Here is a 26459-nt window from a genome sequence, read left to right as displayed (position 1 = left end):
CACTGCACAGCGAGCTCATGTCTGCTTTAGCACAGCTCTAAGGTGTTACTTCTCTTTTCGCAGCACGGTTATACCCTGAGGCTCTATGGTAACAGAACAGCTCACTAATCAGAGGATACACCTGCATGGGAAAGTACTGGTGAAAAGTAAAAAAACATTCACAATGAAAAAATAACAAAAAATATACTAACTTGCTTTGAAATGTTGAGCCACAGAAAACCTAAGCCAAACAGTTCGAAGCTTGTAAGTGTGAGAATCAGTGACGGATCAGGACTCTTCTGAAAAGGGAAGGGAACAGGGAAAAGCACAATAAAACCACAAAGCCTAAACATAACCCAAGGAGCAAGTCAGCATGCCAGGCAAAACATTTGGGTAACTTAAGAACAGCAGATGGGAAAAGTAACTGATCTGGGAGACAAGAAAGGGTTAGTGAACTGTACAGGAAGCAAACACCATTCCAACAGAGAAAGTTGCAAGGCCCTCATATTTTTCAAATAGTGCAGCTGCCTGTTGGGACAAGTAAATCCCACCTCTGACCAAGGTTAGCCTGCTACTTATGGTGCCCAGCAGTGCTTAACTTGTAAAAGATTAAGTCACGGTGCTCAAAATCTTCCTTTGGTGGTTGCCGCCACTTTTTCCAGTTGTCCGCCTAGCTACATTCCTCGCATCACTCAAAATGACCACACTAAAACTAATGAACAGACTTAAAATGAACACAGAGAACACTGCCAAAAGCCATTTAAACAATTGAAAAGATTCCAACATCACTCCCAAGAGCACAGCACGTCTACTCGAATAGGGAGTAAAACATCCCCATATTCTGCAAGATTCATGCGGCTATGCAACTGGTGAGCATGCAATGGCTGAAATAGTCCTGCAAACTGCCAAAAGGAGGGTAGTGGCGCGGCACAGTGGGTCATGACTATGACACATCAAGGGCAGTTTTATGTCCAGTACTGTATACTGGGCTAGGCAGCAAGACGAGCGCAAAGACTGCACTTTCATTTATTTCTCACAGGGCCTCCCCGCCAAATCTGGCCTGCGCCTGTGCTTTCACAGCCTGCCTAGCACAGTTCAACGATGAGCCAGCCCCCCGCTACAGTTATCCAACCAGGGGCTTAGACACACTGCATTAAGCAGGCCCTCTGAGAAATAAATTAGAGAAAACCATTATTAGTAATTGACCAGGGTCGTGACAACAAAGCAAAATGACATCACATTCATTGTGCCTACACCAGGGTGGGCCAGTCTGTGGAGTCATACCGGACAGTCACCCAGCTAGGAATATTTTTTTTGAACAGGTATCAGTAATTCCAAGAGAGGGAGAAAAAATGTATAGTCCGGCTCATGAAATATGTGCCGGTGCTGAGCACCAGAAACCACCGGCACAAATGAAGCGGTGGTGCCCGCCACCAAAGACCGGTTTACCACAGCCAAAAGAATATGCCTCACAGATCTTCTTGTAGTGGTATTCAACACCCAGATACTTTGCTGACTCCTGACAGCTAGACACTGTGAGAACACATCAACCATAATTTCGTACATTTTCCTCTTTTAAGCACCCGGCACCCTACCTTGTAGGCTACAAGGGATACTCAAGGGTGACTTACTTAGCACTTAAAAATAGAGCTCTTTCCTGTCATCCTGCCTCTAAGTTGGGAGTGACCACACAAAAAAAATACATTTTCCAACAGTTGGATAAAACTAATTTCCCTCACATTGAGGATTTACTCATTGAACTATCAGTAGCCAAACCTTTTCTAAACTTGATATGTGATCGTATTGACTCCAGAATATCATCACCTCACTGCTTTTATTGTAACTGATGTGTTACTCCAGTTCTGTTGCGTGCCTTTTTAACTGACCTCAACAACATCTTTTTCAAAGATTACTATGCAAGCTTTTCAGAGGTGTGGGTGGAGTGGTCGCACTCTAAGGCAAGTTGTTAATTTTTGAAAAAGGTTGGTTGGAAAAGGTTTTGTGTATACTTATTGAAGCGGGTACCATGCTATTTAGAAGAAACGAGCTTTGGAGTGAACAAGCTGAGTACCATGGTTGCCTATTTCCAGTCGATTAATTTCTCCTCTTCCTGCCCTGGTTGACGCGATTACCCAAGCTACACCCCCAGAAGACGAGTTAAGTCATTTTTTACATTACTCAAATGATACCCACAGTTCATGCAGGATTTTGCCAGTCAAACCATTCATCAAGAACAGTAAATCACTTCTCTTCAACCTTTCAATAAAACCTATTAATTTGCCAGTGACATAGAACAGGGGGCTATGGTAAGAAAGAACTTTAGGATTTGCATCTGAAAAACCCAAAACAATATTATCCAGTAATTGAAAAATATATTCTGACTGCTGTGCGAGCAGTGAATATTTTTTTCTCTTCTGTCTAGGGCAGAGAGGATTGTTTTTGAATAGATCAACACCCATTAGTTACTGTCCTCAATACGGGAGACGCGGACCCGGGTAGGTTGCCCGCATTCAGGAGCACCAACAACTAAATAGTTTTGCACCTGACTACTGGTCCATGTTGTCCCATGTAGCGCGCTCCTTAAGGGGGACGGGCGACAGTTAGGAATAATAGTTCCTTCCTATACTAGTGTAAGTGATTGGATATGTTTGTACTGACAATTTTAGGTTGTAACTATCCACGTTGTTTATGAATAGGAGATACATATAGTCAACTGGTCCTGAAGAAGCGTCACTGGACCCATATGGGCCACTAGAGACGCGAAACATGTTGACCCTGACGAGGGATGGCTTGGAAGTTCCCCACCCTCGGTTCTTTTTCGTTAGAGAGTGATTGACCGTTACCTCTGTTTCAGTCCTGTGACTATTTTTTAATCTTGGCCTCTGATCCTCGTTTAGACTAATAAATAGATTACTCACTTCAGGTTTAGAGAGTCAATCTTAAACCTCCTTCTATTGATCTCCTTCCTTCACACTCTTATGTAGGGTTGTGGCATCATCATTGATAAAGATCTCCGGCAAAGAGCCCCCCCATTCGGGGTGGTGCCCGTCAGACATTGCAGCGCCAGTCTGACGAGGAGCAACTCCGATGATGAAGCATGACACCCTTTTGGGTGTGTGAGGTTTTTTGCTCCTAAAGATTAGGACCCCTCTTGAGTATCCTCTCCTTTTCTAGCTGGAACAGTGTATTATCTTTATTAGCACTGTCCTCAATAGCACAGATATCAATACATCACGAGAAATATATATTAAGCACCAAGGTACCAGAGTCCGGAAGGGATGTTCAATTAATATCCGGTGCAAAGAGTGCGCTATTGTAGATCACCCTCTTCTTTTAATGAAGACCTATCAGAGTGTGGGGATGGAGAGTGTTTTCTTGGGTGTTATTGCAAAGGATCTGGCGTTATATGTGTCTCACAAACAATAGATTAATGCAGTGGGTGAAGACGACTCCCTAAGAGTATTAATGAAGTACAGCACTAATGGATGACCTAAGGAGAAGACTCTTTCGGTGAACATCAGACCATTCTGGAAGGTGTCACTAGAATTATCAGTAGTGGAGGGCATTCTTTCTAGAGGCTATAAGTGTGTTCATCCTCTATTAGATATAAATTTCTTGGCATTGCTGATGCTGGTCACATAGGTGCTTCACTCACTAAGGGCCTGATTACGACCTAAGGCGAGGGGATTACTTCATCGCAAACAAGACGGATATCCCGCCCACCGTATTCCAAGTTCCATTATATCCTATGGAACTTGTAATATAGTGAACAGGATATCTGTCACGTTTGTGACGGAGTAAACCCCTCCCCCAAGGTCATAATCAGGCCCTACATGTAGGCTGGTGGCCCACCATGGACAAAGACATTAATACTTAAGTTAATTGCTGTGTACAGTGTAGAAGTAGCGACAAGTGTAACAGAGCATGGACACCCCATTTAATTACAGTGGGTGCCCCAGACAAACAAGCTATATTTTTCTTGGGACCCTTACATACTATACCTAAACAGTAACATTGTGCTATGGTCTTGCTAGACTATTTATCTGTATTTGTAGAAATTGCATTTTTAACAGGTCCTGATACCAACATTGTCATTGTATCCCCCACCAATGTTTTTTGTTCTCGCAATTATTTCTGGTAATGGGGGTCCAACTCACATGTCATAAAGTGATGACCTTTGTTAATAGTTGTCCTATTAAGCATTTAAGGCCCATTACTTTATAACCCTCAATCAATTAGAACTCTGAATGGGTCAACCATATGATATCGAAATGCGTTCAGAGGGACAGCATGCAGAAATCTCATGGTTCAGTCTGTGAAATTGATGCTATGAGATTACAGGAACACAACGCAGTCTGTCACTCGCATTTCCTCTTTTTGTTGCTTAGAGGGCAGTCTGCTAATGTTGATCGATACCCTGTGGGAATGGGGCAAAGATGGGCCAGAGAGAGTGTTGTATGGTAAATGAGATGGCCTCTTAGTATTTTATCTATACAGTTTACTACGAAAGTATGGTATAATGTTCTTAGGTCCACATTGGAGGAAGGTTGCAGTGGGTGAGCACCTACATGTCTGGGCCATCTTTTGAAAGGTAGTTGAAGTTCAGTTCTGGAGTTGTGATCATGGAGGTCAGTATCAGTATTTTTAAGGCTAGAGAAAAAATGTGTCATACTAGCAAAGTGGTTCCTATTCTTTCAAAAGGGTGAAGTGCTGATTTTGCTACTGTGATTCTTCGGAAACATATAAGTAAGAAATGTCATACAATGTAACATTTTATGCAAAAGACCATCCTGGCTTAGGGGCAGTGGCAAATTATATAACTGAGCCTGTCCCTTATGATGTAGTTTGATTTATTTGTAGGTTTTTTCGTCATTCTTTCCCTTCTCCTTGTACTATTATTAGTATAGGTGCTGCTTTTATCTCTTAAACTGTGTTCTCTGTTGTGTGAGAAGCAACACAAAAAGAAGATGGGCGGAATGATGCACACTGTCATTCACAGATCTGGGTTAAATCCATCTTTTTTTTTCCGACCCTGCTCCCCATGGGAACAATCCAGCCCGAACGCCAGGTGCTTCCTCGACCAGAAAAGAGCATCCCGGGACCCGTTTTGGGGTATCACCCCTCATCAGACAGGCTACCTTGAGTCCGGTGGCACAGTGAGCACGAGACCCACCTCTGGGCATTCCCTTCTCACTTATGGGGGATTTAGCAACATATATTATGCGTTGTATGTTGCGTTTTAGCACAAGACCTGTTCTTCTGAATGTGAGTATGGCACCACCACACACACCGTTGGAGTGTGGAGAAGGAGGTCCTCCATGTTTGTGTGAGGGAAGGTGCCGGGAGCTGGAAGTGAATAAACAGATTATTCTTCTACCTGTGTGGCTTCCATTCGCTGCAACACATAGCCACATTCGCCCTTTGATGCTCAGATAAGGCGTTTCAGGACAGTAGAATAGATCTTGCAGCTTGAGGTGGTGTTGTTGTTATATTATGAGCCCTTCTAGGTCTAAATAATAATCTCTCATTTTATCACCACAATTTGTTGATAAGCCTACTTAAAGCTGTAACACATCAAAAATGTCTCAGACATGTTTGCCTGGTTTAATCTAAAGTGGATTTTATAGTGTTCAGAACATTTATTAGGCTTGTACATTTGAGCAACTACTTCTTTTAATAGAAAAACAGGTGAAAACTTCAATTCATATTCAACTTCCATTTTACAAACTTTACTATTACAACTAGCAAGTTGAGGCATGTTTAAATAATTGCTCCAGAAAAGCCATATTTGCTTAATGCTTTGATTGTAAGTTGTAGATTGAATAGGAACTAGGCTGAATCCCGCACTATGGGGGTCATTCCGACCCCGGCAGGCGGCGGGCGCTGCCCGCCGGGCGGAGACCGCCAAAAGACCGCCTGCCCGCCCAGCGGGAAAGCCCCAGCAACGATGAAGCCAGCTCCGAATGGAGCCGGCGGAGTTGCTGGTGTGCGACGGGTGCAGTGGCACCCGTCACGATTTTCAGTGTCTGCTTTGCAGACACTGAAAATCTTAATGGGGCCCCCAGGGGCCCCACGACACCTGTTCCCGCCGCCTCTTCCTGGCGGTGTAAACCGCCAGGAACAGGCTCGCGGGAAGGGGGTCGGAATCCCCATGGCGGCGCTGCTTGCAGCGCCGCCGTAGGGGCAGGGGAAAACCGGCGGGATAAGTCATTTTTTACATTACTCAAATGATACCCACAGTTCATGCAGGATTTTGCCAGTCAAACCATTCATCAAGAACAGTAAATCACTTCTCTTCAACATTTCAATAAAACCTATTAATTTGCCAGTGACATAGAACAGGGGGCTATGGTAAGAAAGAACTTTAGGATTTGCATCTGAAAAACCCAAAACAATATTATCCAGTAATTGAAAAATATATTCTGACTGCTGTGCGAGCAGTGAATATTTTTTTCTCTTCTGTCTAGGGCAGAGAGGATTGTTTTAGAATAGATCAACACCCATTAGTTACTGTCCTCAATACGGGAGACGCGGACCCGGGTAGGTTGCCCGCATTCAGGAGCACCAACAACTAAATAGTTTTGCACCTGACTACTGGTCCATGTTGTCCCATGTAGCGCGCTCCTTAAGGGGGACGGGCGACAGTTAGGAATAATAGTTCCTTCCTATACTAGTGTAAGTGATTGGATATGTTTGTACTGACAATTTTAGGTTGTAACTATCCACGTTGTTTATGAATAGGAGATACATATAGTCAACTGGTCCTGAAGAAGCGTCACTGGACCCATATGGGCCACTAGAGACGCGAAAAATGTTGACCCTGACGAGGGATGGCTTGGAAGTTCCCCACCCTCGGTTCTTTTTCGTTAGAGAGTGATTGACCGTTACCTCTGTTTCAGTCCTGTGACTATTTTTTAATCTTGGCCTCTGATCCTCGTTTAGACTAATAAATAGATTACTCACTTCAGGTTTAGAGAGTCAATCTTAAACCTCCTTCTATTGATCTCCTTCCTTCACACTCTTATGTAGGGTTGTGGCATCATCATTGATAAAGATCTCCGGCAAAGAGCCCCCCCATTCGGGGTGGTGCCCGTCAGACATTGCAGCGCCAGTCTGACGAGGAGCAACTCCGATGATGAAGCATGACACCCTTTTGGGTGTGTGAGGTTTTTTGCTCCTAAAGATTAGGACCCCTCTTGAGTATCCTCTCCTTTTCTAGCTGGAACAGTGTATTATCTTTATTAGCACTGTCCTCAATAGCACAGATATCAATACACCACGAGAAATATATATTAAGCACCAAGGTACCAGAGTCCGGAAGGGATGTTCAATTAATATCCGGTGCAAAGAGTGCGCTATTGTAGATCACCCTCTTCTTTTAATGAAGACCTATCAGAGTGTGGGGATGGAGAGTGTTTTCTTGGGTGTTATTGCAAAGGATCTGGCGTTATATGTGTCTCACAAACAATAGATTAATGCAGTGGGTGAAGACGACTCCCTAAGAGTATTAATGAAGTACAGCACTAATGGATGACCTAAGGAGAAGACTCTTTCGGTGAACATCAGACCATTCTGGAAGGTGTCACTAGAATTATCAGTAGTGGAGGGCATTCTTTCTAGAGGCTATAAGTGTGTTCATCCTCTATTAGATATACATTTCTTGGCATTGCTGATGCTGGTCACATAGGTGCTTCACTCACTAAGGGCCTGATTACGACCTAAGGCGAGGGGATTACTTCATCGCAAACAAGACGGATATCCCGCCCACCGTATTCCAAGTTCCATTATATCCTATGGAACTTGTAATATGGTGAACAGGATATCTGTCACGTTTGTGACGGAGTAAACCCCTCCCCCAAGGTCATAATCAGGCCCTACATGTAGGCTGGTGGCCCACCATGGACAAAGACATTAATACTTAAGTTAATTGCTGTGTACAGTGTAGAAGTAGCGACAAGTGTAACAGAGCATGGACACCCCATTTAATTACAGTGGGTGCCCCAGACAAACAAGCTATATTTTTCTTGGGACCCTTACATACTATACCTAAACAGTAACATTGTGCTATGGTCTTGCTAGACTATTTATCTGTATTTGTAGAAATTGCATTTTTAACAGGTCCTGATACCAACATTGTCATTGTATCCCCCACCAATGTTTTTTGTTCTCGCAATTATTTCTGGTAATGGGGGTCCAACTCACATGTCATAAAGTGATGACCTTTGTTAATAGTTGTCCTATTAAGCATTTAAGGCCCATTACTTTATAACCCTCAATCAATTAGAACTCTGAATGGGTCAACCATATGATATCGAAATGCGTTCAGAGGGACAGCATGCAGAAATCTCATGGTTCAGTCTGTGAAATTGATGCTATGAGATTACAGGAACACAACGCAGTCTGTCACTCGCATTTCCTCTTTTTGTTGCTTAGAGGGCAGTCTGCTAATGTTGATCGATACCCTGTGGGAATGGGGCAAAGATGGGCCAGAGAGAGTGTTGTATGGTAAATGAGATGGCCTCTTAGTATTTTATCTATACAGTTTACTACGAAAGTATGGTATAATGTTCTTAGGTCCACATTGGAGGAAGGTTGCAGTGGGTGAGCACCTACATGTCTGGGCCATCTTTTGAAAGGTAGTTGAAGTTCAGTTCTGGAGTTGTGATCATGGAGGTCAGTATCAGTATTTTTAAGGCTAGAGAAAAAATGTGTCATACTAGCAAAGTGGTTCCTATTCTTTCAAAAGGGTGAAGTGCTGATTTTGCTACTGTGATTCTTCGGAAACATATAAGTAAGAAATGTCATACAATGTAACATTTTATGCAAAAGACCATCCTGGCTTAGGGGCAGTGGCAAATTATATAACTGAGCCTGTCCCTTATGATGTAGTTTGATTTATTTGTAGGTTTTTTCGTCATTCTTTCCCTTCTCCTTGTACTATTATTAGTATAGGTGCTGCTTTTATCTCTTAAACTGTGTTCTCTGTTGTGTGAGAAGCAACACAAAAAGAAGATGGGTGGAATGATGCACACTGTCATTCACAGATCTGGGTTAAATCCATCTTTTTTTTTTCGACCCTGCTCTCCATGGGAACAATCCAGCCCGAACGCCAGGTGCTTCCTCGACCAGAAACAAGCATCCCGGGACCCGTTTTGGGGTATCACCCCTCATCAGACAGGCTACCTTGAGTCCGGTGGCAGAGTGAGCACGAGACCCACCTCTGGGCATTCCCTTCTCACTTATGGGGGATTTAGCAACATATATTATGCGTTGTATGTTGCGTTTTAGCACAAGACCTGTTCTTCTGAATGTGAGTATGGCACCACCACACACACCGTTGGAGTGTGGAGAAGGAGGTCCTCCATGTTTGTGTGAGGGAAGGTGCCGGGAGCTGGAAGTGAATAAACAGATTATTCTTCTACCTGTGTGGCTTCCATTCGCTGCAACACATAGCCACATTCGCCCTTTGATGCTCAGATAAGGCGTTTCAGGACAGTAGAATAGATCTTGCAGCTTGAGGTGGTGTTGTTGTTATATTATGCGCCCTTCTAGGTCTAAATAATAATCTCTCATTTTATCACCACAATTTGTTGATAAGCCTACTTAAAGCTGTAACACATCAAAAATGTCTCAGACATGTTTGCCTGGTTTAATCTAAAGTGGATTTTATAGTGTTCAGAACATTTATTAGGCTTGTACATTTGAGCAACTACTTCTTTTAATAGAAAAACAGGTGAAAACTTCAATTCATATTCAACTTCCATTTTACAAACTTTACTATTACAACTAGCAAGTTGAGGCATGTTTAAATAATTGCTCCAGAAAAGCCATATTTGCTTAATGCTTTGATTGTAAGTTGTAGATTGAATAGGAACTAGGCTGAATCCCGCACTATGGGGGTCATTCCCCAGCAACGATGAAGCCAGCTCCGAATGGAGCCGGCGGAGTTGCTGGTGTGCGACGGGTGCAGTGGCACCCGTCACGATTTTCAGTGTCTGCTTTGCAGACACTGAAAATCTTAATGGGGCCCCCAGGGGCCCCACGACACCTGTTCCCGCCGCCTCTTCCTGGCGGTGTAAACCGCCAGGAACAGGCTCGCGGGAAGGGGGTCGGAATCCCCATGGCGGCGCTGCTTGCAGCGCCGCCGTGGGGGCAGGGGAAAACCGGCGGGAAACCGCCGGTTTCCCTTTTCTGACCGCGGCTTTACCGCCGCGGTCAGAATGGCCCCAGAAGCACCGCCAGCCTGTTGGCGGTGCTTCCTCCGTCCCCGGCCCTGGCGGTCCATGACCGCCAGGGTCGGAATGAGGCCCAATATGTTTCATTACCAGTTCATGGATATATTTAACTATATGTGTTTTGTACTCCTGTCCGTCTTCCATACCCAGTCTCCCCACTCACTTTGTATGCGACTTGATGAGTTCTTCTTTATTGGCACTTTAACACAACCCCTCCCGTTTCCTTTAAAGGTCACTGTCTCAGAGATGGAGGTGAAGTTATGGCAACTGGACAACTGGCCCATGCAGCATCTCCATCCGAAGACCCCAGAACCCATCTTAAGCATCCTGGGAGAGGTTGGACAGTGCCGGGGCGACGACAGACATGTTCTCGTCACATGCTGGTGAGTGCAGATATGCTGACCTTAGAGAAGGATTACGACTCAGACCTTTTTTTCATGTTCATTCTGTCTAGGCCCACACATTGTAGCACGCCTTGCATTAAATTCCTGAATAAAAAATGTGAACCATGTTCCTAATTTTAAATGGCATGCTTTTTAGGTAAAGAATGGCATTTGAACCACAGACTAGATTCTCTTCTCCCTAGCATTATACGTTGATTTAATGCCTGTGTACGTCATAAATGTGCAGCTTTGTTGAGTTAACACTTTTATTGAAAATTGAGGCCCAGATTTAAGAAAAGGGACGCCACCATGTGTGCACCATATTAATGATGCAGCGCACCATTGCGCTTTTGTGGTACTTTACAGGATTAGCGCCAAAAATGTTGGCGCTAATCCTACAAAGTACATAGAGGCCCATTATAAACAAGGGTGTGCTTCAATTTAACACCTGCACTGAGCAAGTGTTAAACATTACACTAAAAATGGCACAGTGGAATTTCATAGATTCCACTGCGCCATTTTTCTGGGCCTCCCTGTGGGGGAACGCCCACCTTGCATAAATTATGCCTGGCACAGGCATAATGTAGCGCAAGGGTTTACAAAGTGGCGCAATATGTGCACTACACTAGTTTGTAAATATGGTGCAGCGCTTTTGCCAGCCTACGCCACATTACCATTAAAAAATGACGCTAATGTTGTGCTAGGCCATTCTTAAATCCGCAACCGTTTTTTTTTTATTTGCCAATACCTATGGCGCTGTTGGATGACTCTACGTGAATTTGGCGAAGACTTTGCCCAGTCCGTCTCAAATTCTTCCAATCTAATTTAGAGCTGATTGTCAGTTATTCGAAGTGAAGTAATGCAGTATTTTCCCTTTTTTAAATTTGTTGGAATCTGTCTTCTCCTCTACAGTAAAAACTGGTGAATGGCACGACTCTTGGCGCTATGAACTCTACCTAGCATGGGCACTTTTAAGTATTGTGTGAAACCATTCTGTCAGTTTTATAAATATTTGCACCAATAAAATGCATCAGCGGGCTTTCAATCCCTATCTTATGTATATTTTGACAGAAAGTGTCCACTAACCGTTAAACAACAGCTTTTTTAAAATGGAAACAGTTCTAATAGGCTGATGCAGCTCTTTACCGGATCGTGCATTCTATAGTTATTAAACACTAATCAGTTACCCACCATTACGAGTTGATCGGTTGTCAATGATTGAAGATCAATGCATAACAAAGGCCCCCGAGGCCCTGCAGAGCGGGAGGCCCGCAAGCTCCAGGGGGCCCTCCTCACCATAGCCTGAGAGCTTCTGAATGAGTCTGGAAGGGGTCCCCTCCATTTACTTTGTAGGGGACCCCCCTCAAGTTTCATTACGCCACTGTAAACATTTGTCTCTCTACGTCATCACGCAATGAGCGCAGCTCTCGATCCAAGCAGGTAGCACTCCAAACTCAGAGGGATCCTGAAAAATTGAACATACCAAAAAGTAGTTTAAATGAGCATGGTAGGTGTTAGGTTTTCAGTGGAGACTCCTCCGCTATGGCAGAGGAGCATCGTCCCCACCAGCTGCAGCAGCTGAAAAACTTTTATGATAAAGCCATAATAAACTATGTTTATTATAGTTTTATTGTAAAAGGTGCGGGGCCACGGACGATGACAGGGACGGAAGATGAGTGCACATGTACGTTTGGCCGGCCATCTTGGGCACTGTGTTGCCGGGTTGGAGAGAGCAGGCAGAGGCTCCCACTCTGCCTCGAAGCACCCAGGCTAGGCACCCCATCCACTCCTAACGGTGCTTTCATGCTGCCAGCACCATGAAAGCAGCATTAAGATTGGCTGCTGGGCAGGCTGGAAGCCTGTGCCTGCAGTGAAGAAAACAGAGCAGCATGGCGCAGCAAGTTGAGTGGAGGAAGGTATATTAAAAAATATATATATATATTTTTGATTGTTTTGTCATTCCCCACCTCCCCCCACCATGTGCCATTCCGCCCTGCCCCTTTTCCCCAAAACTGTAGGTTTTCTATCCACAGGACTGTGCTGGGCTAGTCTGTAAATCGTTCTCAAAGCAGCCAGTGACGCTGGAACAATTTTCAGAATGGAGGTGCTGTCTTCAGTGTTACATCACAACAAAACAACCGTCACATGAAGAATAACCATAGGGAACGAGCCACACCCATTAAGCAGGAGAGTGGGAAGGGGTATGTAGGAGGTGGTGCCTTTTTGGAGCATACTTTTGCATGGTCTGGTAGCAAAACTCAGGTTTAAAGACAGCACATATTCCATTGAAATTACCCCAGAATTCTCACTGACGTGCAGTTTTACTGATAAAACCATAGCTCACAAACGATAACATGTTAAAATCGGGTCTGAGTAAATATCTATCATGTTCACATCACCAAGTAAAGGGTTTTCATTTGTTTTGAACCTATGAAACCCTTGTATCCACCACCCTTCAGAATGACACAAAAATGTGCTGCATTTGTGCTAACTGCTGATTTCTTTTGAAATATTTGCGCATTTCATTTACAGGTATTTAAATGTTGTAGTGTGTTAGACAGAAAATAACAACTCACTGCCTTTCCTTTGCTACCCCCCACACTCCAAGAAGATTGTCAGATAGTTCACTTTACAAAATGCTCTAACTTTGCAGTTTAAGAAAAGTGGGCACCAATCACCATGTCAAAAGACTAAACTGCAGTTTCTCAGAAGACAAAGCCTGTGTTTGACCTTTGTCCTCATAAAAACAAAATCTAAAGACAATGTTATTGCTTGTTCACTTTCTGAACTCCATCATATTTATTCTGGGGTTCAGTAGCATCTGGTACCCTAAGCATTTGGTGGGGTAACCAACCAAACATTTAGTGTGCTCTGAGTGCAGCAATTTAATGCTCCACACCAATGTAGACTCTGCTGTCATGCTGCTGATAATGTTAGCAGCCTGAGAGCAACGCCAGGATTGGCTGGAGCGGGCTGCCTCAATGCTCCATCAGGCACTGATGACCTGTGCCTGCTCTCCACTCAACTGTCTTAGACAGCTAAGCAGAGAGGTTTGCACTGCGCATGTCAGGCTGGCCATCGCAAGAGGTCCGACCAAAATGATACGTGCAGAGTGATCTCAGCATCACTCCCCTGCTGCTAGTGAGCAGCAGTGGTCCCGCCCCCACACACGGCTCAGCTGGGGACAGGTAAAAATAAAATGGTAATAAATGTATTTTATTACCATTTTATTTTTCACCTTTTTGGTGGCACTGGCATCAGGGGGGCGATGCTCTTTTGTCTAAGGGAGTGGCCGCCACTGCTGGGGGTGCTGTGACAAGCACCCCTACATCCAGCACCTATTTTAAAAATGTAAAAAAATAAGAAAGATCAGAAGTTAATTATCGGAATTGTTCTTCAAAAGCTCTCTGAGTTGAAGGGACAGTGGCTAGAGTTTGCTCTACATGGCCACAAGCCTTGGGGCCAGGACGACTGAGCACAGTGTATGGGCAAACGCCACACCTTTCATCCAAAACCAACTGCTCTCAAGTTTGAACAATGAGCCCTTCCAATGAGCATTTGGAGGACTGAGTTTAAGATGAGACCAATTGATGTAGGGGGACATAGACTTGATGTAGGGAGTGACAGGAGGCTATTCATTGTTGTCATTATTTGCTACATAAGAGCACAAGCAATTCTGGGCCTAGTTGACATGGATGCAAGGCATGCGTAGGTCCTGCGTGCATGCAGCAGGGTGCAGGGCATAGCTGAAGGCCGTGCACTGTGGGGTCATGGAGCTCAGGGTTTGGCACCGGGTGCAGCCAGCTGTCACTGCAAGGGCCTGGGTGCAGAGCATACCCTAAAACCAGATCACACTTTTTTTATGAGGAAAGGCCTAGCACAGCTGGTTGTAGGGTGCGAGGGGACTTGTACGTTGGGTGCTTACTTTGACTGTGGACAAAGTATTTCATTCAGAAATACACCTAAAGAACTAGAACTGCTGCAATGGAACAATGGAATTTATGGTTATGAAGCAAAACCTAAAATCCACTAATATTGTGCATTTTTGGTGCAACCATAACTTCACCATCATACTAGCCTCACCTCCCATCCCCCCTCCACTTCACCATAAATGTTAGTATTCCAGAGAACAAAGTAACAATGAGTGCATTAAAAGTCAACACAGGATTTCAAACTTGTTAGCACTGGCTCGGAAAGTGTCATGAAAAGAGCTGGCTAAATCTCCATGATGCGTGTGGGAATTTGTGCACTTAAAAAAAGTATTAATCATTGTATAGATTTTAACCCATATTCAGATTTAGATGAGCTCACCCAGGGTTTGTCTCAGTTGGGGACACAGTCCATGCTTCGTAAAATAACCATGACATCTTAACATGAGAGGACAAGTTATGTTTGCCTGGAGTAATGATGATCATATTGTCTGCATAGATTAGCATCCAATGCCTTGCAATAAAAAAGCCTCCACCACTGGTTTAATGAACAGCACAAGGGGATGAAACAGCCTGAATGGTAGACTAGATAGTTTCTAATTCATACCCACAAAGGTGAACTAACAAAATCTGCAGTGAATAGAGAAGATAGGAATTGTAAATTATGCTTCCATTACATCCACCCTTTGCAGTGTACCTGCAATAAAATGTTCATGAGAAGGTGGGCGGCCTCTAGCTTTAAGTCTGAACAGTCTTTTTTATCACAAGAAATTAGTTGCTCACTAAGGGCCAGATGTAGCAAGATATGCTTTTGCGATTCTGAAATTGCGAGTCGGTGCGACTCGCAATTTCCGAGTCGCAAAAGCATATGCAGAATGGTGTCTCAGACACCTTCTGCGAATCGCTATGGGGTCGCAAAGACCAACCTCATTAATATTAATGAGGTGGGTCGCATTTTGCGACCCCATAGCGATTCCCTGCACTCACAGGGATGGTGGCCTGCTGAAGTCAGCAGACCTCCATGCCTGTGACTGCTTTTTAAATAAAGCAGTTTTTTATTTTTTATTTTGCAGCCCGTTTTCCTTAAAGGAAAACGAGTTGCAAAATAAAAAAAATACCGAAACCATTTGGTTTCGTTTTTTCAGTGTAGGCAGTGGTCCATTGGACCACTGCCTGCTCTGACAAAACATTCTGGGCAACATTCACAAAGGGGAAGGGGTCCCATGGGGACCCCTTCCCTTTTGCGAATGGGTTACCACCAGTGTGACACTGGTGGTAACTGCGAATTGCTTTACGACCGCATTCGCGGTCACAAAGCAATTTAGCATAGCGATGCGAGTCGCAAATAGGAAGGGAACACCCCTTCCTATTTGCGAGTCGCATTCACAATTTGCGAGTCGGTACCGACTCGCAAATTGTGAATGTGCATCGCAAAAGGCATTTTGCATGGCGCAAACTGCGATTTTCGCAGTTTGCACCATGCAAAATGCTTTCTACATCTGGCCCTAAGATCCACAGATGCCACGGGCCTACATCCTCCCTCAACATTTTTCCTCCATCTAGAACCACCCCCCTAGAAATATTGACTGTTGAGAAGCTTGTCCCTAAGTACATTCATGATTTGCAACAAAAGAATGTTTTCACACCTTATAATGTCATACTAGAAGAATGCAAGACCCTTAATACACGTTAAAAAAAACCCTCTCTAGTCATTAAGTCAGCAGGCATAGGAGGCGGAACTGTATTGAAGGACATAGATACCTACGGATCAGAAATACACTCCACAACACAGACCATTTTACCAAACCTATAAAGGATTCTACTTGTCATGAACAAAAGGAGATGTTGACACTGATCACAGCAGCAAAAGAAGAAGGGATACGCATCCAAAATGAATTCTTTTTACGCAAAATGCAAAAAAAAACTCACACTCCAGTGATTTATACATTGCCCAAGGAGCACAAGAATGTATCCAGTCCTCCTGGGAGACCCATAGTTTCTGGCTGTGATTCTATATTGGAACCCATTGGGAAATATGTACAGTTTTTCATAAAACCTTTCACTTCATTGACAACTTGCTACATACGTGATACCATGGACTTTCTAAATCTGCTCAAAATATGCCATTCTCTCAAACTGAATGTTTCATGGCCACTATGGACATTGGGTCCTTATATACAAACATACCACAGCAGGAAGGGATCAGGGTTGTCCCTGACCATCTCAATAACAGACCCAGACTACACCAGGTTCCTCGCACTTTCATTATAGATTTACTCACTTTGGCACTTGCAATTCTTTTCTCCAAATTTGATAATAACTGAGAGAGAGAGCAATGTACTCTCCCCTGCATTTTTTCCCACCATTTTCCTTCTGCTGTCTGCCATACCCATGCATCCAGCAAACTGTATGCAAATTTTGCAAAACCGTTGCAACCTGTCGTCCTAGCACTGAGGTCGCTATGGTTGTTATGCTTGAGAGTCTTCTCCAGCCTTTGTTCCTCCTGCCACAAACTCAAGAAAGAAAAGCTTTATCTTTCACTGACTTTTACCAATGGGTGAAGTAACCTTGTGCACCCCAGCATCACTATATGGACTTCAGTAATGAGCTTAATGAGTGCATCCCGCATTGGACATTTTTACAGCGGCCTGAGCCTTATTGTCGATGTTACATGTTTGCATAAACCTGCTCACCTCAATGGCCATTTTCATAGGGCAAGAACCTGCAGAAATGAGGTCACATGACTTTTGGATACATTTTCCGAAAGAGATCCTTGCACATCTCACCTGTGATTTCTCAGAACTGCCAAGTAGAAGATCAGTCCATGAGACCAATCTGGCAGGGTTACAGCGTGCATCGGAATTCACAGACCATTACTTTTCTTTCTATTGTTCCTATATGTTAGCCACAGGTGAGTAACGCCTGACCTGGTCGATCACTATCCTGTTGGTCTTTGGAGAGGAAGGTCGTCAAACAAGAGTGAACTTCCAGAGACAATTACAACTTCCATTGGGGTCAAATGTGAAATTTCACTGTCGAACGCCCTCTGTTCTCTTTATGCAGATGTTTTTACATCCTCTTTGTAAGATAGCTACTCTGGGTGCTGGGGTGCAATCCAAGGAGGACCAGTTGCTTGGTGACGAAAAGGATTTCAGAGATTGGTCTCTGCAGCACATACAGTCCCCATTACATGATCCCATTGTGATCATTACCACAAGACACAGACTAAGGTTTACCAGGTATAATACCCCTTGTGGGAATATCCCATTTGTGGCTTCTTGGGCAACATACCAGCAGATTTGGTCAGCGGGTCTTATCAAGAGGCTGACATTCCAATTCCAATGTAAAGAGCCTTGGAGATGGCCTTGTATGCTGTGTGTTCAACATATCTTAGCAGCCCCTCTATTGAAACTTTGGGCCAGAGAGATAGATTTAGTGTTTTTGGAATGGGAGCCATGTTTGCAACCAAGGATCCACCCTAAGGTACCCCCAACATAACTCAATGTCTCATATGGACAATTAAGTGCCCTAGCCAAGGTCACTTCAAGTTTAAGGTCTGAAAATTACCCTTATTTAATAAAGTTGAGCTATCAATGTGTGTTCCTTTCTAAAAGATTTCAAGAAGATAGCTGTGTGATGGTTGGAACAGCCCAACCTGTCAGCAAATTAACTTGAACAAAATTATTTTCACAGCTCACAGGCAAATACAGGGCCTCATTTACAAGGCCCGTGGTGCAGGGCGGCACAGCAACTGCTGTGCTGTGCCACCCTGAGCCACCGGGAAAGTGCTGAAATGTGCTATATCTACAAGATACGGCACATTTCTGTCTTCTCCCCTGTGCTGGCGCACAATTTGCTGCCCTGGTGCAAGGGTGCCTGCGTTGTGAGGATGATTGTTTTTGTGCAGAAAGAGAGACCTTCCTTCACAAAAACAATCACAAAAGGTGTTTTCTCCCTGTTGCATCACTCTTACCCCACGCCTGAGGTGGCTTAGGAATCTGACGCATTCCCATACTTGTAAATCTGAGAATGCCCCAGATTCCTTCAGGTTCCCTGGGTGTTGCGTGGGAGCACCCCAAGCAACACCCTTGGAACACCCCTTTCAGGCAGTGTTATGAGTGAAAGGGGTTCATATTTACAAGGCCATGAAAAGCCATTCAAGGTGGTTTTGCGTGGCCTTGTAAATATGGGCTGGCACATTATGCCACCGGAGTGTAAAAAAAAATGATGCTCCAGTGGTGCAATGTTAAGCTAGGGCTCCATAAATGAGGCCCACAGTGTTGTTTGTCGCTCATGATCCAATGATATTTCTGCACTTTGAGCTTCCTAACCGACTGTGTGTGTCTGTGAGGCGTAGATTAGCATCCAATGTCTGTGAGCAGTTTTCTGTTCGTTCTGAGGCAGTGCTTACTATGCAGCATCCATCCTGCATCTTGTCATTTACCACTGGTGTCCCATATCCTAGATCACTATTACAATCCTCTGTGTGCTGGATCTTTAGTGGTAGTGAAGGTGGGCCATCAAGGATTAGGATAGAGATTGAATGAAGGTCCGAAATATGTCCCTTCACATTATCCATGGACTGAAGCAGCCCGGCAATTAGGTGCCTTTAAAATGGGCAATAAACAGGTGAGGATTCCTTCTCAATATCTCAGTGTAACCAGCTCAACAACCCTAAAAGGCATATTTACAAAGAACTGGCACTTCAGCTCCGATGCACCACTTTCATTGCGTCGCCCTGTGCCCCCCTAACGACACCATGGTAGCGATGTATTTACAATAAAGTGCACTATGGCTCTGGTTAGGACAATATCGTCAGAATTTCTTATGCTATTGTGACTCTTTGGTGGACTAGTGCCAAACATGTTGATGCTAGTCCAGCAAAGCACAGGGGGGCCCATAGGTTAATGTACTAGCATCACTTTAATGCCTGCCTTGAGCAGGTGTTAAAACATTACGCTAGAATGGCGCAGTGAAATCTTGTAAATTTCACTGTGCCATTTTTTCGGCCTCCCTGCAGGGGAATGCCCCCTTTGCATACATTTTACCTGGCTCAGGCATAATGTGGTGTGAGGGGTTCCAAAGTGGAGCAATGCATGTATTGCATCACTTTGTAAATATAGCACAGGGTGGGGAACTAGTTGGCACCGCTTTAGCATAAAAAAAGGACACTAAGGTGGCACTAGGGGCTTGTAAATATGCCCCTAAATATCCTAGCATAAGTGCAAAGAGCAGGACTTTTGCCATTACAAACATTGTCAGGTTGGAAGCAGCAATAAGAGTAGTGCCCTCTGAGCCAAGAGCAGCATGTGTTATAGTGCATCAACAAAGTTGAATTTTCCCACAGGGCTTCTGGGAAATTGTTGTCTAAGTGTTTTCCTTGACTCTGTTTTTGAAAAGTAAAGGACAAAAACACATGAGTCTATCAAAAATAAAACACAACACGCCGCGAAGCCTAAAGTCCAACTAGTGTGTGGTGCAAAACAGCAAGCAGCAGAGCAAAAGACCAGACAATTGTTGTTTCAGCTGACCGGGGCTCTGGCTAGGAAGCAACGAGTGGGTGCTCAGAACTAAAAGCATGTAAACTCCACCTCCTATATATACAGTTTCTCTCAGTTCGAGTCACTGTACTATGACTAGGTGGTAGAAACTTGCTGTTCTCCACAAAAGTTATTTAATGTGCATGTGTCAGCATATTCCCTCTTTCCTCCACCCCCCATGGAGGCCCAACGCAGCTTTGGAGGGAAGGTACCATTCATATACACAACACTAGCTACATTCTTCTCACAAAATCCCACTTCCCATGCTAGGTTTGCAAACGAGGTTATGCTATTGGAAATGTATAATACAATATGCAGCACTATGGATTCTGGGCCTGCTAAAACCATGAAAGATCTGTGATTAATAGAATGACACAGGAAGCTTCAAAGCAGATCGAAAAAAACATTCATATTTGATTACCAGCAAATGCATCTGTTATTTCATATATGGTTACTAACATTTCTCTTCGTGGGAGTCTATGAATAGAATGCAAACAGTTTTGAGAATGTTTTTGCCAGCCTCTTTTTCCACAGCTTAGTAAATCAACCCAAAGTGGCTTTCACAGACAGGGCGTTTGATAAATAGATGTGTTCATATTGCTGTTTTAATCCAGTTGTGTGTCCTGTGCTGTACACACCACTCTAATGGCTCCTGAAAGTGCCTGTCACTAAAGCAACAACACACCCTATTTCTGGGGCAATTGAGGAACAACACGAGACACCAGCTATGAGCCAGAACCCTCTAATATGTTATGTGTTTTGTTAATTTGTATTAATGTTAAACCAGCCACATGTTGATTCTCGTAGGAAAAGGATGCGAGGAAAAAGTGATAATTCCTCATGGATGTGATTGCGAGTTTTTTTTTTTATTTTGCCCTACAAAACTATAGGATGCAGAATAGTGCCTACCACTATTATATCAATGTAAGTATATAGGCAGGTATAGATGTATTATTTTTATCTCATCTCTGTAACTTGACAGTATCTACTGTCACTGTACATTGATGTGGAGATAAGCACAGTTGATCTATACTTCCTTATGTATGGATTCAACACTTTTGTAGGTCCAATTAAAAAAACTCAATAATAAGGTAGAGCACCATGTCAGTTAGCTGGTAGCCCTGCCCTCTCCCTTGGGAAACCCTAGCTCTACCCATGGGCTCAGGGGTCGTGAATGCAGGGACTGGAAGAGAAAGTAAACAAGACTGTACAGGGGTTTGTTTATTTCCTCTAGTTTCGCTTCCATCCATCTTAGCACCTCAATAGCGAATTTGAGGTTATTGAGGACCTAAATATGGGTCAAAGGCTTAGCCCTGTGATGTTGTTAGGGGTCAAAGGGTATGCATTGTCATTCCCACTATCCATGGTAAATTAATGAGCAAAAAACGGTATAATTCCTATTGGTCACACTACCCTAACATATCAGTAGTCTTGAAAGGAAGCCACACAAATCTATGTTTGACATCATAGTGTGGAGAAAAAATGCAATACTATATATTTTTCAACCAGCCCTTCATAAACCATTATCATAATACTGCCTCCTTTCTTAGATATATTGTGGTATACATCCTTAGCCAAAACTGCTGTCACTCCAAGACCTTTTGCATGTTCCTTTAGACTTACACTTAAGATAAAGACATTAAAACTAAACTTCATGACATAGTTTATGTTATGCAAATACATAAAATCTCAAGACATCATAAATCTATTTGTTTCCCTAGTTTTTATTCATTTCAGTCCTTTCAGCTATCAAACAATATTATCTGACCCTGGCACCATTAAAGCCTGTATGATGAGCTCAGTCACCTTCATGATATGTACTGACATAACTCCACCCACTTCTGTCGTAGGGATGCGGCGAGCCGCTCAGGGCTGTTCTTGGCAGCTAGCAATTTGTGTGAACAGATCCGTGAGGAGAAGGTAGTGGACCCATCTCAAGTCGTCCGGCTTCTAAAGGCCAAGCGATGCCAGCTCATCCCGAACGTGGTAAGTAATTAATACTGACATCAGTTTGCACTTGGGCAGCACTCCCTCTGTGTCAGATGATTGAAACTGGTCAGAGGGTTGCACCACCATTGGTTCATGCTTTGTCCCAATGCATTTGGACCAATCGAATACCCTTTGGTGAGAGCAAACAGTAATTAGAAAATGTATTTTAGAATAGTTTAATTTAGTTTAAGACACTCAAACAAACATGCTTTGAGAGAGATAAGAAAGGATAAGATGAAAACAGGATGACAATTAAAATATGAATAAAGGGGATACAAAGTCCAATCTGCATCCGTCCTTACAGCATATCGATAGGAGACAGAAATGCTATTGTAGCCTCACCCTTTCACGAGAGTTCCCAAGCAACTGAACATTTAGCGAGCGATTTCAGAACTGATTCATTTGATTGATTTATATTTTTTATAAAGTGTGGAAATACTCAAAAACATTGTGCGTCCTGGCACTAAGGAAGCCACCTACCTCCAAATAAAGGGCCTGATTTAGAGATTAGTGACTGGATACCCCATCACAAACATGAAGGCTATCCCATCCACTTTGTCACACGTGTATTATATCCTATGACATGATTATTAAGGTGCACTTGTTAACCATCTAATTTGTATTAGAGTATCCCATCCACCAAACCCTAAATCAAGCCCAAACTTACATAGAGCATCGTCAAGTTTTTAGCACTTTGCTAAATCTGAAAAGGGACTACTCTGCTCAGATATACAGAAGGGAAGAGCATGTCAGGCATGAGAGGTGATAACCGTTAATGGCCAGCTGCCAATGCAGACTTTATCAAATGTAGGGATGTTAAAATAATGCTGATTGTTGGACTGAAGAAGTCTCACAGTTACGTGGAAAGAAAAAAAAGAGATCATATAGTGGTGATATAGAAGATTGTGTGGAGCGCCCTAAAGAGACATTGTTGACTAAAATGCAAATAATGAAGAATGGAGAGATGACCTAAAATGCTATTTTTCCCGGTTAACCACAGACGGAGATGGGTCGCTGCATTCTGAATTAGCTGCAGTTTCTATAGAAGATAGCCAGGGAGTCTTATGATCATAAAATTACAATAATTCAGCCTAGAAAGGATAAGGGTTTGTATCAACGTGTTTCTCGATGAGCCAGGAGGCAGCTGAGCAGTTTACCTAATATCTTTGAGCACAAATAGCAGGTGGAGGTATGGTTATTAGAATGTTCCTCAAATGAATGTTTCTCATAAATAGTTACCCCAAGATTCTGATCTCTAGAAGAAGGTGTGGGGTGAAGACACTGAGAGAATCAGGTGTGGGGGAGAAGACACTAAGAGAATCAGGTGTGGGGGAGAAGACACTGAGAGAATCAGGTGTGGGGGAGAAGACACTAAGAGAATCAGGTGTGGGGGAGAAGACACTAAGAGAATCAGGTGTGGGGGAGAAGACACTAAGAGAATCAGGTGTGGGGTGAAGACACTGAGAGAATCAGGCTGCCAGATGAAGAGCTTACCAAACACAATGGCATTGGTCTTGTTGCCATTACGCTTGAGAGAATTGCAATCATCCAATTGCACACAGAGCATATAAAACCTTTGAAATGGTCCTGCAGATGGACAGGATTTCCATCAAGATGAAGGATAAATTGGGTATCATCAGCATAAGCATTAAATGTAAGGCCTTACAATGTAACAAGTAAGAGTAACAATTGTAACCACATAGATGTTAAGAAGGGTAGTGATCAGGAAGAGCCCTGTGGAGCCCCACAATTGATAGCCTCAAATGGGGAGCCAAAGTGTGCTAGCAATGCTGCTTGGGTTCATCTGTGGAGAAAGGGTGAGAACCAATTATGTGCTGTTCCCTTTATACCAGAGGTATCAAGCCTGTCCAGCAAGATCTCATGGGAGACTGCATTGAAGGCTGCACTAAGATCTAGAAAAATATAGGCAGTGGAACTCCTGACATCTGGAATCATCCTAATATCATGTGCTGCGGCACCTAAGGCAATCTCAGTGCGGAGATTAGAGGGGAAGCCAGACTATGGAGGATTTAAGCAAGAATGTTTTTAAATGGATCTAAACAGAGATCACTTTCAGCATTCAGACGCAATAGAGAAATGGGTCGATATTTGAACAGAACAGCAGAATCAACCATAGACTTTTTGAGGAGATGGATGGAAGAGCTTTTTTCCATTTGTCAGGTATTTTACCAGAACTTAATGAAATATTGCTAGGCAAGGTTGGCATGGATGCAATGGCGAGCCTGATGTGACAGCATGAAGGTCAGAAAGAATGTGGTCTAGAACTACTGGATCAAAAGATGACCCGGTGGAAGCTGAAACGTTAAAGAGTGAAAAGGAAAGGAAACTTGTACAAGAAGAATGGTCTGGAGAATGTTGTTTCAGTAGTTTGGTGATTTCATACTGGGAAAATGAGAGATGTTAGAAAAACATTTGAGTGTGGGAAGTGAAAGTATTAGCTGCAACAGGATGAACACAAGCATGATATATTGACAACATTTCTTTAGAAGGATTTTCAGAAGATGAAATGCAATTGTAGTATCACTTAGCTTTAGAATTCTGTATACGTTTTTTTGTGAATGTGAGGCTCGGTGTTATGGAAAACTCCATCAGCAGGAAAAGCAGGATTAGCAGGATTGACAATAGCGAACTCTGTCTAGTACCAGAGACCTGAAGGAAGTAGTTTGTGAGAGGTTCTAATTTCAAGGGGAATCATAGTGTTGGGAGCTTTTCTGACACACTTGTTATGAATGTCAGAAAGAATTAATTTCTACATAGAGCATGGGCATGGTGTATGGAGGAGGCTAAGGTGAACACATTGTGTTTACACCAGGGACAAATATATTGAGATGTTGAGTGTTACTACCCATTTTAATGTGGGTGGAACAGAAAATCTGGAAAAAGACAGCATTGTGATCAGATGAAACAAGTTCAATGGACGATGCAAAGCTAAGTAGCTTCTCATGTGCGAAAATAAGACCAGTGTTATAGTCAATAATGCATGTGTACCCAGGGACATTGATTGAGATGAACACCTAAGTAGGAGCTAACAAGTTCATGGGCTACCTTATCAGCTGTATCATTGGCATGTAGATTGAAGTCTCACAGAACAATTATTGATTTGTTTCAAGGCCAATTTTGAAAAAAGTGTTCTTCATGACTAGGAGTTCTGTAAAATAAATGTATTTTTAGATAAAAATTGGAATGAATAGTAAAAATCACAGATAGAGGTAAGTGGCGAAGAACAAGAACAGAGGCCTTAAGATGGACTTTAAAAATTACTGCAACACCACCACCAAGATGAGTATGATGATGTAATTGTTTTGTGTTGTAACCTGAGGGAGCTGCAGGCGTGATACACAGGGGAGAATCCTCCTTCATCAATATCTTGGCAATGAGAACTGTGTCAATATTATTATCGAGGAGGAGGTTTCAAAAATTAAGGCTGTGCATTACCAATGAATGCACATTCAGAAGAATATAGCTTATATTGGGTAAGGTGTTGTTTACACTGAAAGAACCATTTTTCAAACCATCAGACATAAAATTTAGAGTAGATGAACATGATATTATGCTAAGGCTGAGGTACATGAGGAGCACAATCAAAGGAAGCACTAGAAAGATCATGGAAAGAGGGAATAAAAGCCAAATGTGCAGGAGGGATCAAGGGCCATATGTATCATGCATTTTTGCAGTCACAAATGGCAGTTGTAGTCCGCAAAAATGCATTTTGGTATGTATGAATTCCAATTTGTGACTTGGTAACATGTTACCGGATTGCAGTTTGGAATTGCACATACATAACAATTCGGCATTAGGAAGAGGTGTGTCAAGGACATTCCTTCCTAAAACAGAATCGCAGCGGTATGCAGGAATGTTTTGTAACCGAAATACAGTTGCAAAACATTTGTATTTTGTGACCTACTTCACGTAGGTGGTAACACATTCGCAAACAGGAAGGGGTCCACAGTGGGCCCCTTCCCCTTTGTGAATAATAGCAAAAGAAAAAGAAAACTTTTAATTTTCCTTTTTTAAAGGCATCCCGTTTTTCTTTAAGGAAAACAGACTGCATTAAAAAAAAAGGCTTTATTTAAAAGCAATCACAGCAATCACAGACATGGTGGTATGCTGAACCCATCAGGCCACCTTTTCTGAGATTTCTGCATTTGCTAATGGATCGCAAATTGTGATCCCATTTACTGTAGGCTCCCTGTATTTCAGGCAGCTTGGCCTTTTTAAACTGCTGTTTTTTTTGCCTTGCTGTTTGAAATTTCCCTTGTAGTTTGTGGCAAAAGACTGCATAAAGCCAACCCCCCTCCTTTTAGTTTTAAGGAAAAAGGCTGCATACACCTCAGTGGCTAACCTGAGTGTGTTTAGGGGACTGCTTGATCTGTTTCTGTGATT

General features: G+C 43.1%; 1 protein-coding gene across 1 annotated transcript in view; it reads left to right on the top strand.

Moving 5' to 3' along the window:
* LOC138262044 (receptor-type tyrosine-protein phosphatase mu-like) overlaps positions 1 to 26459 on the top strand; it is a 306256-nt gene that overhangs the window by 264685 nt on the left and 15112 nt on the right. Inside the window, exons 21-22 of the mRNA XM_069211767.1 lie at positions 10446 to 10597; positions 21917 to 22052. Of these exons, the coding sequence (XP_069067868.1) occupies positions 10446 to 10597; positions 21917 to 22052 (288 nt within the window). The remainder of the gene's footprint in view (positions 1 to 10445; positions 10598 to 21916; positions 22053 to 26459) is intronic.

The sequence above is a fragment of the Pleurodeles waltl genome, chromosome 1_1, assembly GCF_031143425.1.
Source record: "Pleurodeles waltl isolate 20211129_DDA chromosome 1_1, aPleWal1.hap1.20221129, whole genome shotgun sequence".
NCBI lineage: Eukaryota > Metazoa > Chordata > Amphibia > Caudata > Salamandridae > Pleurodeles > Pleurodeles waltl.
The sequence above is the reverse complement of the archived record's forward strand: the minus strand, read 5'-3'. Positions and strand labels throughout refer to the sequence as shown.